Source organism: Mastigoproctus giganteus, unplaced genomic scaffold (assembly GCF_048544385.1).
Source record: "Mastigoproctus giganteus isolate SK-2022 unplaced genomic scaffold, ASM4854438v1 scaffold_41, whole genome shotgun sequence".
In the NCBI taxonomy this organism is placed as follows: domain Eukaryota; kingdom Metazoa; phylum Arthropoda; class Arachnida; order Uropygi; family Thelyphonidae; genus Mastigoproctus; species Mastigoproctus giganteus.
In genome coordinates, this window is record NW_028328318.1 from 41,087 (window position 1) to 53,516 (window position 12,430).

The window sequence follows — 12,430 nt, forward strand, 5'->3', positions numbered from 1 at the left end:
TCTAAATAGGGACTCAACTCATGCCAAACGGAAGAGTAGAATAATGAATGATGATGTTGATGGTGATGATGATGATTAGTCTTGAACTTCTGTATACTCTAATTTTCAGGAAAGACATATGAAGGAAGGTTGTTCCAAAAAATGGCAGTTGAATGAATAAACAAGGAAGATGAACAGTTGGTTCTGTGAGAGCGAAGTTGGACAGTAAATGGATGTTGGCTAGTGGCAGCATGTTCGGACTATTTTGAAAGAGAGATCGGGAATTATAGAAGCCAATTCAGAAGAACAGTGCCCGTGGAAGTATCTGTAGAAAAGGCATGCAGCAGAAACAGTATGTCTATGAGACAGCGAGTGGAGAGATTCTGTTAAAGATGAGTCATTAATTAACCTAACTGCCCTCTTCTGAATGGAATCTAGAAGCCTGAGAGAGGTTTTTGGGGCACTGCCCCATATGGGGGCACAATATTCCATGGTAGGGCGATTTGTACAGAGTGAACAGCTGTTTGGAAGAAAAGTAACGCCAAGAGCAAAAGAGAAAACCAAGTTTTTTAGATGCAGAGGAAGAAATGGTTTTAATGTGCTTGTGCCAAGAGAGATTAGAATTCAGGGTAATCCCCAAAAGAGATATATCACCTTGCCTAGAATTCGGAGTGTCACCAAAGATAACCATACGAGAAGAATCCTTTTTGCGAGATGTAAGACAAGATTGAGTTTTAGAAGGATTGAAATCAACTAAGTTGTCTTTGCCCCACTGGAGAATTACCGAGAGATCGGCATTTAAAGAATTAGTAGTGGATATTTGAGAAGTTGAAGCTGATTGAGCAGGGCAAGGTTTCTCAAAATGGAGAGTGGAATGCAATGTGCTATCTTTGGCAAAACTATGGATAGGATTGCCAGTCAATGGAAGAAGGTCATTAATATAAAAGACGAAAAGAGTAGGGGAAAGAACTAAACCTTGGGGGACACCAGCATTAGTGGAGAAGTTAGAAGATAGAGAGCCATCTACCATCAGAGAGAAAACTGGATAACCAATTACAAAAAACAGTTGGCAAACCATAAGATGGAAACTTGTTTAGAAGACCTTTATACCTAACACGATCGAAAGCCTTTGAGATGTCTAGAGTAACTGCTTGTGTTTCACCAAACTTTTCCATTGAATTTGTCCATAAATGGGTAACATTAGCCAGAATATCACCAGTGGATCAACACTGATGGAATCCATACTGGCGATCAGTGATCAAACGGAAGTTTTCAAGGTAGTTTAAGAGTTTGCGGTTAATTGATTTCTCCATTACTTTAGAAAGAGTAGAAGTAATTGCAATGGGACGATAATTGGGTGGGAGGGATTTGTCACCCTTTTTAGGAACTGGCTGGATATGAGCAAATTTCCAAGCAGAAGGAAAAACACCTTTGGAATAAGAAAGTGAAAAAAGGCGGCAAAGAATAGGAGTAATTTCAGGAGCACAGGTTTTGAGAACAAGTGGAGAAATACCATTGGGACCTGGAGCTTTCTTAGCATCAAGATTCGTCAAAATCCTTCTGATCTTTTGACTCAAGACCACAGGAGGCATTGAATGGAGCATGTTGGGAATGGTGGGAGGTGTTTTAGGAACTGGCTGAATATAAGCAAATTTCCAAGCAGAAGGAAAAACACCTTTGGAATAAGAAAGTTAAAAAAGGAGGCAAAGGACAGGAGTAAGTTCGGGAGCACAAGTTTTGAGAAAAAGTGGAGAAAGATACATCCCATTTTTCTTCCAACATGAGTTTTAAGAAAAATGGGATGCTAACAGGTTAGCTTTATCCTTGGCTGAAATGACAACAGAACCATCGAGATGGCCAAAAGTTGCGGCCAATAGCTTTGGCAAGAGACCAGAATGCTCAGCTACCATGAGGGCAGGAGGCAAGTTTTCTACTCTTAGCCTGTTCAAAAGCTAGTTTGGACTGATTATTAACTGCTTTACGATTGTTATGAGTCTTGGTGTAGGCAGAAAATGAAACTGAAGAATTGGAAACAAGCCAATTAAGATATGCAACATTCTTCTACTGAACAGCCTTAGCACATTTATTGGAAAACCAAGGTTTAGATAAAGGACAAGATTTTAAAGTGGAGTGTAGGATAAAGGATTCCAAATCGTGCAAGAATAATTTCACTGACACGATCTGAGCAAACGTTGACATCAGAAGTTTTGAAACAGTAGTCCAACCAAGGAAAAGAAGAAAAGAAATCTCGCAGGTCATCCCATTTTGCATTCTTGTAATGCAAAACAACACGAGGTTGGGAATAGCCATGAGATAAAGGCTCCATTGGAGGAAAGACAATCACCAAGTTTTGATCTGAGGTGCCTAAACAACCACGCACTTTTACCGTGTACTTTGAAGGGTCGTTTGTGAGAAAGAGATCATGCGTGTTGGCTGTATGGTTAGGATTGTCTTGTATTCTTGTTGGTAAATGAACAATCTGTACGAGGTCATTAGTAATTGCAAAAGCCTCAGCATCTTGACCAGCCGGAGTTGCGAACATTAAAATCACCAAGGAAAATTACCTCACTGTTAGGAAAGTTGGACTGTAGAAAGTTGTTTCAAAGAGAAGTCGAAGAGCTCCAAGTGATTAGTGGAGTTGGGAGAACAGTAGATACAATAGATGAATTTGACAGAATGAGGTAGACTGATTTTAAAGCAGAGAAGATTCCGAATTACCAAGTCTGTGACATGGAATATCGGAACGGACATAGGTACAAATACCACCTTTGAGGCAAAATGAATCATACAGCGAATAATTTGGGCAACTGAGATGAGCAGTGGTTGAATCAACAGATAACTGAGATTCTGTCAGAAAAAGTATGTGGGGTTTGGCAGACTGAGGGTGGAAATGGCATTGTTGAGATTACAGTTGAGACCATGTATATTTGTGAAATGAACTAGAAGTGTTTGGGAGGTTTCGATATTTTCGCAGATAAGCTTGCTCTATTAGTTTGACAATTCATGGTGCATTCAACAGCAAGAAAAAGTGGGAGGACGTGAAGTACTGTATGAAGTAATGAAAATTTTTGGATATAGAAGGAGGAGGATGAATCATATTGGTCCACTTGATATTGATGGTTCGACTCTTGATGATCCTGCTCAGCTGATAATCTGAATGAGCATTTTGCATCTACATTCACACATGAGTTAAGATTTGAAAATGCCGGACGTTTATCAAACTGTAACAGTGTGATTAATGATTTTGTAATAACTGAGAGCAAAGAGGAGGAGAAATTATTGAAGTTAAACATAAGAAAGGCACCTGGGGGGGATATCTATCCAGTTATATTAAATGAGGTAGCAAAGAAAGTAAGCAAACCCCTAGCCATAATTATGAGAGCTTCCTTTGACTCAGGGGAAGTATCCATGGACTGGAGATGTGCAGATGTGATCCCAATTCACAAAGGGCGACACAAGTAATTACAGACCTGTTAGTTTAGCTTCTGTTCCAGCGAAATTAATGGAGGCACTGGTTAAAGAAACACTGCAGGATCATCTAGACAAGACTTCAGTTATAGCTCGGACACAGCATGGGTTTGTTAGGGGCAAGTCTTCTCTCTAACCAATTTGATTGGATACTATGACGTGACCACAAAAAAGAACTGGATGCAAGGAATAATTTCAATATCATATATTTGGATCTTAGAAAGGCTTTTGATACTGTTGCACATGGAAGACTGCTGCACAAGTTGGAGCAGTATGGCATTGGAGGCTAATGCTGCTATGGATAAAGAAATGGTTGAGTTGGAGATGACAGAGAGTGGTAATCAATGGGCACTGTTTTTGCGGACTAATGTTATTAGTGGAGTCCGTCACAGTTCAGTGTCGTCTTCACTGTTGCTTTCTGTATTTATTAATAATGATGATGGTATATCAGGCTTAATGTCTAAATTTGCATATGAAACGAAGTCGACTAGGTTGTCAATGACGCTAATGACAGTACGCTGCTGTAACAGGATCTAGAAAAGTTGAGCAGATTGGCTGAGAGGCGAGGTGGCAAATGCAGTTTACCATTGACAAATGTATATTACTGCATATGGGAAGCAGGAACCTCAGAGTTACATATCATCTGTGTGGTACTACAATGACAGTGATAGAGAATGAAAAGGACCTGGGGGTAATTGTGCTTTCAGATATGAAGTTTTCTGAGCCGTGCAGATGGTCTGCAAGAGTAGCTCATGGAGTCCTGTCAATTCTATACAGGAATTTTTCTAGCAGGGATAAGGAAATAACTATCCCCTTGTATAAGGCAATCGTAAGCCACACCTTGAGTACTGTATACTGGTCTGGAGGCCTCATTTTTAGTGAGATTAGTGAATGGAACAAAGGGTTGCTGTTACGAAGGAAGGTTTTTGCAAATTACAGTATCTGGAGACTAGGCACCTGTGAGATGACTTGACTGAGGTGGATAAGGCCTTGAATAGTTTTAGCATGCTAAATGCTGATGGAATTCTTCCTCTTGCTCAGAATAATTGTCTGAGAGGACATAAATTCAAATTGAGGAAAGACAGTTGTAGAATAAATGTATGGAAGTTTTCCATTAGCCAGTGGATTGTTGATTGCTGGAACAAACTGCCATCTGTTGTAGATGTTGATTGCTTAAATAGATTTAAGTTAGTTAGAACTAGAGAAACATTTAGAGCAAATGGATGGGTAAAATGAGGTTTTTTTTTTTTTGGATGATGCTGTATAAGCTTGCTTTCTTCCATCATATGCCTTTGCTAATGCTAATCTGTCTAATTTCTAAAAAGAATAGATAATTCCCAGATGTTTGATGTAATTCGGATACATAAAAGGTTAGATAAGGATAGAAAATCGTACCATTTTCTATCCTTTAGTCATCTTCACACTAATTAGTAAGACTTCTTCAACTTCAGAAAGAAATCAACATTTCGAGAACAGATCTGGACTCCATGCAGAATTGTGTAAAATATCTCAGTTGTATTCTTGAAAAAATGAATGTACTACCATGCAAAATCAGAGGACGTTGCTTTGTGCAGGCTGCTGCTTTTGTATTGCCTGTCTCAAAACTTTGATCAGAAATGGTACAGCATTATCTGTTGACAACCTGAAACCCATTCCCCCTTGATCTGCACCTTTATGTGGGGGTGGGGCTAGGGCTGTTTTTTGCTTACTAGGCCATTAACAGAAAGTGTGGAGCTGTCACAATGAGTTTCATTCATAGTCATCCTGACTATGAATCAAAACTTGAATAGGGACAGAAAATTTATAAACGAATGTCAGAAATGGCCGTGAATATTAAATATTTGTAAATAGTAAAAGATTTTACTATTATGAATTTCAGTATTCCTCTAATATGAAGTTCAGTCTCCATCATCAGTTATTTTTTAATTAGAAAAGTTTAGCTGAAAAAAAATTGTTTATATAATTGTTTATAGCATCATGTATATCAGGAAACACCATTGCTATGACAGTTTAATGCTTTGCAGTCTAATGTCATGCCCTCTGAAACATTGTAAAATTCCACTTCTAGTCCATTATTGCATCCATCAGAATTTTCCGATGATGGAATTTGTTTTCCAGCTGTACTGTGCAATCATTGTACTACCATATTGCATGTTATTTGTAGATGGTGCACTGTGGCCATAGTTGCCGATTCACCTTAGAAATCTCTAAATCAACCAACCAACCATTATTTGTAGAAGAATAAGACAAATTTAACTCAATATGATACGTAGAACACTTCTGTATGTTACTCTTCAAAAAATTAAAATGAATAAAAGATTAACACAAAATAATTACAGTAAAAAATCAATTGAAAACAATGTTAAAAAATTAAATAAAATGGTTTGACGTAAATTTTGAAAAACGATTTTCCTTCCTTAGGAAAATCATTTTTCAAAATTTACGTCAAACCATTGTTTTCAATTGAATTTTTACTATAATCATTTTGTGTTAATCTTTTATTCATTTTAATTTTTTGAAGAGTAATGTACAGAAGTGTTCTACATATCATATTGAGGTAAATTTCTCTTATTCTTCTACAAATATTGATATCAACGGAGAACGTATTAAGCATCATCATAGCTCTGTTATATACCATCAAATTTGCATATTATGTAAACAATATGTAAAGTTAAATCCATGTTTATCAATGTTTATGTTCAATTATTAACGCATGCAACTTTTTTTTTTTTTTTTAGTCTTTCGTTTTTTTAGTTTTTTTTTAGGATGTTGTGGTGCCAAGAACGTTGGTGTTTCCAATTATGAAAATTGTTTTCTGCTGTACTTTTTTTGTGTTATAGGCCCAATGTCTCAACTGTCAACATTTCCAATTATGAAATTTGTTTACCCACTATTTTGCCACTTATTTATACTTTATATAAACAATTGCAAAAACTAAATTAATGTTCATATTTAATAGTTCTTAGCAGGCAATATATATGGTGGTTTGTTTTTTTATTATTATTATTTTTTGTCCTTCTCAAGGGCAGTGTAGAAGCCAGTGTAACAGTCAGCATTTCTGATTATATAATCTGTTTTTCTGCTGTACTGCCATCCACAAGTATGCCACGGAAAGGGACGTAATGATTGAAGGAGCAGTAATTGAAAAGATGGAGTCATATACTTATTTGGGACAAGTTATTAGCTGTAATAAGGATAAATGGCTGGAAGTCAAGTGAAGAATAAATCTTGGATGGATAGCATTCAGGAAATATAGTCACATACTGAGGAGCAATATTCCAATTTGTGTGAAACGTAAAATAATGAACCAATGTATACTACCCACTATGACTTATGGAAGTGAAACTTGGGCACTCACCAAAAGAATGGAAGAGAAGCTGAGAACTAAACAGCAAAGAATGGAACGAATTATATTTGGAATCAGACTGTTAGATAAGAAGAGAAACACATGGATTAGGCAGCAAACTCAAGTAAAGGACATTCTTATCAAAACTAAAGAACTAAAATGGTCTTGGGCAGGACACATAGCTCGAAGACATGATGACAGATGGACTAAGAAAAAAACAGAATTGTACCCAAGAGGAGCTAGAAGAAAACCTGGAAGACAGTGGTGGAAATGGATAGATGAAATTCATTAGTTTGTGGGTAGTAAATGGATGGCCATTGCACAAAACAGAAGGAACTGGAAAGTTGCTGGAGAGGCCTTCATCCTGCAGTGGATTGAAAATGGCTGATGATGATGACTGCCATCCATATATACTTCATATAAACAGTCTGAAAAACTAAGTGGATGTTTATATGATGTTTGTTAAGAGCAGGTAGCTTTTTTTTTTTTTTTTTCTCTCCTGTGTAGAAGTCACTGGGTAACTTGCCCTTTGTGTTAGAACAAAATATTTAGACATGCCATCAACATCCAGTAAAGGGCCTTTCTGATGGTGAAATTGAGAAATTGTTTGATCTTTCTGAAGAAATTGGGGTGGTGGACAAAGGAAACTTAAAAATAAGATAGTTTTCAACTGTTCCATATAGTGCAACTGGGTTTAGGTTTCACTAAATGAACTACAGGAGATTTTTAGAGTTATCAACATTGGACTAAATGAAAAAATTGATATAAAAAATATTGGTTTGAAGAATGAACAGACAATTCAATTTTTGAATAGTCAATTTAGCAGGAAGAGATTTCTGCAGATAATTTGGACATTGCATCTCTGAACCCACAAAAGGACAAACAAGAGTTCAAAGTAGAGGCTTTAAAATAAAAAAAAAACTTTGCATGTCTAACCTCCTTTGTGACTTGGTAACAGACCAGTTTATATCTATCATAGGCTTTTGTGTCACCTGTTAATTTATATGTATTCCATACATTTTTCTTAACTGCCTCATGTCAAATTAGTTCATCTGACATCCATTTAGGCCTAAATCTTGAACAGTATTTCTTAATTGGTATGAAAAGCCTAGTAGCTTCCAAAATTATTTCTTTGAATGCTTCCCATTTTGAATTTGCTGTTGCAGATGCACTAGGCACCTGCGAGGTGATCTGATTGAGGTGTATAAGGTCTTGAATGGTTTGAGCAAGCTCAATGCCGATGGGATTCTTTCTCTTGCTCAGATTACTCACCTGAGAGGACATAAATTCAAATTGAGGAAAGGCAATTATTAGAATAGATGTGCAGAAATTTGCCTTTACCCAGCAAGTGGTTGATAGTTGGAACAAACTTCCATGTCATAGTAGAGGTCGACAACTGAAATAAGTTCAAGGCAGAACTAACTAGGCAAGCATTTGGAGTGAATGGATGGGTGAAATGGGAAGGGTTTTTCCTTCTTCTTTTTTTTTTTTTATTTGGCTGATGCCATATAAGCTTGCTTGCTTTCTTGCATCATATGCCTCTTCTAATGCTAATAATAAATTAGTTGTAAACATGTTAGTTGTGGAAGACCTGCCTTTGACTCTGTAATAATGCTAATAAATGTTATCCTCCTCCAGACTTCACAATTGGGAGGTCATTTCACCTACCCATCCCCTCCCCTCCAATAGTTGGTCTGGTTCTTATTGAATTTATTCGAACTGTCCACTTCCACAACACAACAGATGGTAGCTTAATCCAGCAATCAGCCAACCATTGTCTGAATGCAAACTTGCACACATTTATTCAGAAACTGCCTTTCTTCAATTTGAATTTATGTCCTCCATGTGCATAGTCTGAGCAACAGGAAGAATCCTGTCACCATTGATTTTGCTAAAACTATTCAAACTTTTAAATCCTCAATCAGATTACATCACAGGTGCCTAGTTGCCAGACTGAAATTTGGATAACTTGAAGCCTTTCTTGGTATGAGCATCCCTTTGTTCCCCTCACCAATCTCATTGCCCTTTTCTATATCGTTCCTAAAATGAGGCTTCCAGACCTATATATAGTACTCAAGATGTAGCCTGACCCTTGCCTTAAACAATGGGATAATTTCCTCCTTATCCATGCTAGAAAAATTCCTGTATGTCATTGAGCTCTCCTTGGAAGCCTGTCTGCACTGCTCAGGGGACTTCATATCAGGTCCTTTTCATTTTCCACTACCCTGAGTGTAGAACCACACAGTTGTCTTTACCCAGAGATTTCTGCTACCCATATGCAGTACATTGTATCTGTCAGTGTTAAACTTCAAATGCCATATCTCAGCCCATCTGCCTAATTTCTCGAGATCTTGTTGCAACAGCAGGATAGCTTCATCAGTAACATTGGTCCAAAAAGAGCAGCCATTGATATAAACTGTTAGCATTGCTTATTGCTCTTCAGTAATAATATAGTCTAGGTTTAAGTGTGCCTTGCAGTGCTAATCGGTGGTATATGTTTGTTATCTAAGGCTTGTGGACTACAGCTCTCCGTGTGTGTGTGTGTGTGTGTGTGTGTGTGTGTGTGTGTGTGTGTGTGTGTGTGTGTGTGTGTGTGTGTGTGTGTGTGTGTGTGTGTGTGTGTGTGTGTCCTGGAAATAATTACAGGTTTGCCTATTGCTGCTTACATCTCCAAACTCTAGTGTGATGATCTAATGAAGTATCTTAACACCCCATCAAACATGATCAGTTATGCAATCACACCACCACCACTTACTACGCTTTGATCTTAGCCGAAAGGCTGAGGTCCATAAGACTATCTTTAGTAGAATGGAATCTTTAACCACAATATGAGCTACATACAAGAGTTTATTGTTACCTTTGCATTTTGATTTCTTCAGTACATTTGCCTCTTATCAATATGAGTTTTAATTCCCAAGCAGTAGTATGTACAGTTACTTTTTCCCTATATCTATTAGCATTTTCCATGTTCTCATTAAGAATTGTAGCTGAACTGCCTTCTTAGGCCAAAATATTTGCATATTTCAAAATTGTATATAATTTTACTGCAATCAGAGGTGTCCTTTGACTTTTGTTAAGGTAGTATACATAACATAAGTTTCCAGCATACTGATGATAGATTTAAGTTGTGCTTTAAAAAATCCTCTTCTGCATAGAAATGCATGCAAATTTTGCCTTGAATTGTATATTCTGATAATGAAAAACTTGATATAAACAAATGACCTCTTCCTAATTCATTAACTGTTTCCTAAAGTAGTGTAAAAAGAAATTTAGATAAATCGCAATTAAATCCTTAATATTATATTCAGCTTTGTGTATGAAGGAGATCAAGGTGCTTTTTTGCCACCAAAGGAGCCAGTACCATTTGATTTGTGTAAGATGTTGAAAGGTGTTTATAGCATAGCTGAACAGGAGGTAACTCGATAACATTAATCATCTTCATTCCTGGATGAAGCAACTACAGCATCTGCCATGCATAATGGAAGAGAAGAGGACGCCTACACTGCCTGTGGGTGTCTCTTCAGTTCTTGGGTCACTTAATGAAAAGTGACTCTAATTGGAAAGAGAGAAGGCAGAAAGAGAGGGAGGAAAAGAGAGAGAGAGATAGAGAGAGAGGAAGGGGGGGAGAGGGGAGTGTGTGTGAAGAAATGTCATTTGTCATTTGCTCCAGAATGGAGAAAATACCTTGTTATGACCTTCAGAACCTCTCCTATGCATATTTGTTAAATCTTCAAGTGACATGGTATGTAGTCTTCTCTTTAATGACATGTTGAACATATGTTGAAATAGACATTCTAATTGGCCATGCAGTTCACTTAATGTATATTAACACATTACGTAATTGCTTATGATATGATAGCTAAAACAGTCAAGGTTTTCTTGTGCGCTGAGTTTTAATTTTTTTTTTTTTCCTGGCATTTTTTAAAATAACCATCAAAGAAGTTCTTATTTGTTAAAGAACAATGGTTATAGAATTTTAACCCAGTTGCACTTGCTATAAGCATATTTGTGTAAGAATTTAATATTTATATATCCATAAATGTTATTAATTACTTAATAACATTTATGGATATGTACCAGCAGTTAGAAAAATGTAATTCCTTTTAGAATATTTTTCTGAAAATAATAATTAAATTTGGAAGTTGATTTGTACTAAGAAGAAAACACACATAAGGAAAGATTTAAAAATCAATGGACAGTGACAAAAAGTAGTTTTAATTGAATGATGTCTGTACATTGTAGATTATTACAAATGAAACTAGAGCTAAGTAAATGCTGTAATCATTAAAACAGTTCAGTTATTCTCTTAAAATAATCCGTACCCATTTTATAATTTCAAAATATACTGAGTATCCCTGAAATAAACACAGTAAACTGGAATGTGTGTATTCTGTGGACCAAAACAGTCAAACAATTTTGTGTAAACATAAGTCCAATTGTGTTTCATTAACAAACTAGATCTGCTCAAATTTTTTTTCTACAAATAGAACTTAGTTTCAAAAATAATGTATACAGTGGAGTGGAAAAGTGTCACTTCAATAAATCTTATTTATGCAAGAATTTACTAAATATTTAATTTGACATAACAGAAGAATCCTTTTGTTATTCCATTGATAGGCTACAATTATTGTTAGTGTTACAGTAGAAACACAGACATACAAATCAACTATGACACTCGGAGAACTGTACTTCCTTGACTCTACACACAATGCACTGGAAATGAATGCTTGCTTATGGTGAATTGCTACATGCTAATGCATGAACAACTCACCATCACTGTAAACATGTCAGTGTTTTGTTGTTGAATGGGGGAAGATGGAAATTAGTAATAAGAGGAAATCAATTATTTGTATCTTTACTTTCAACTAAACTTTCCTTAAGATTAGGGCTAACAATATCAAGATCCCGGGATCCCAGTAATTTTTTTCCTGTATTCAAATACCGGTATTGATACAAAAATACCAGTTTTTCGGTACTGATTTTTAAAAAAAATAGTTTATAATTTAATCACATAGGTTATAAAATCACCTTTATGTGATTATGACGTCCTTATCTCTACTAGCAAATGTTCGATAAATCGATAGGACACCATGCAACATTGCAACCTATCCACAATTCTCGGACAACTTCATGTCTGACCGTATCGTAACTCCCAAGTCCCATTCCTCCACTACTGACTTTAGTTCAACTCCACCAAGTGTATAAGTTTGCTGTTCCCCAGGTGTAAGACCTTGCATTTTGCGAATTAAAGCATATAGCTGCCACTTTTCTGACCATCCCGGAAGTCTATCTAGATCACTCTGAAGAAGTTCTGCTTGGCAGCAATCATTAACTACTCTACTGATCTTTACATCATCTGCAAGTTTAGACATCACACCCTATATCCCTTCATGGATGTCATTTGAGATAATCAAAAACAACAGTGTTCCCAATAGTGATCCTTGGAATCCCACTTCTTACATTAACCCAATCTGAGGAATGTCGAAATTATTCTCTAAATCCAGCTCACAAGTGACCTGTTAAAATGGCTAACCAGATTTGTTAAACATTATTTCCCTTTGCAAAACCAAAACCATGTATCCTATAGAATTCTATTTCCATCTAAATGATCCTGAATTCCACCCTTGATCATTGCCT

The 12,430-nt window shown here is 36.5% G+C and overlaps 1 protein-coding gene across 1 annotated transcript in view; it reads left to right on the forward strand.

Annotated features, from left to right (window-relative positions):
• The window catches only part of LOC150074857 (nonsense-mediated mRNA decay factor SMG8-like), a 34,133-nt gene extending 23,650 nt beyond the window's left edge, over positions 1 to 10,483 (forward strand). Inside the window, exon 3 of the mRNA XM_090389462.1 lies at positions 10,102 to 10,483. Within this exon, the coding sequence (XP_090245588.1) occupies positions 10,102 to 10,219 (118 nt within the window). The 3' untranslated portion in view covers positions 10,220 to 10,483. The remainder of the gene's footprint in view (positions 1 to 10,101) is intronic.
• Positions 10,484 to 12,430: the final 1,947 nt, after the last annotated feature.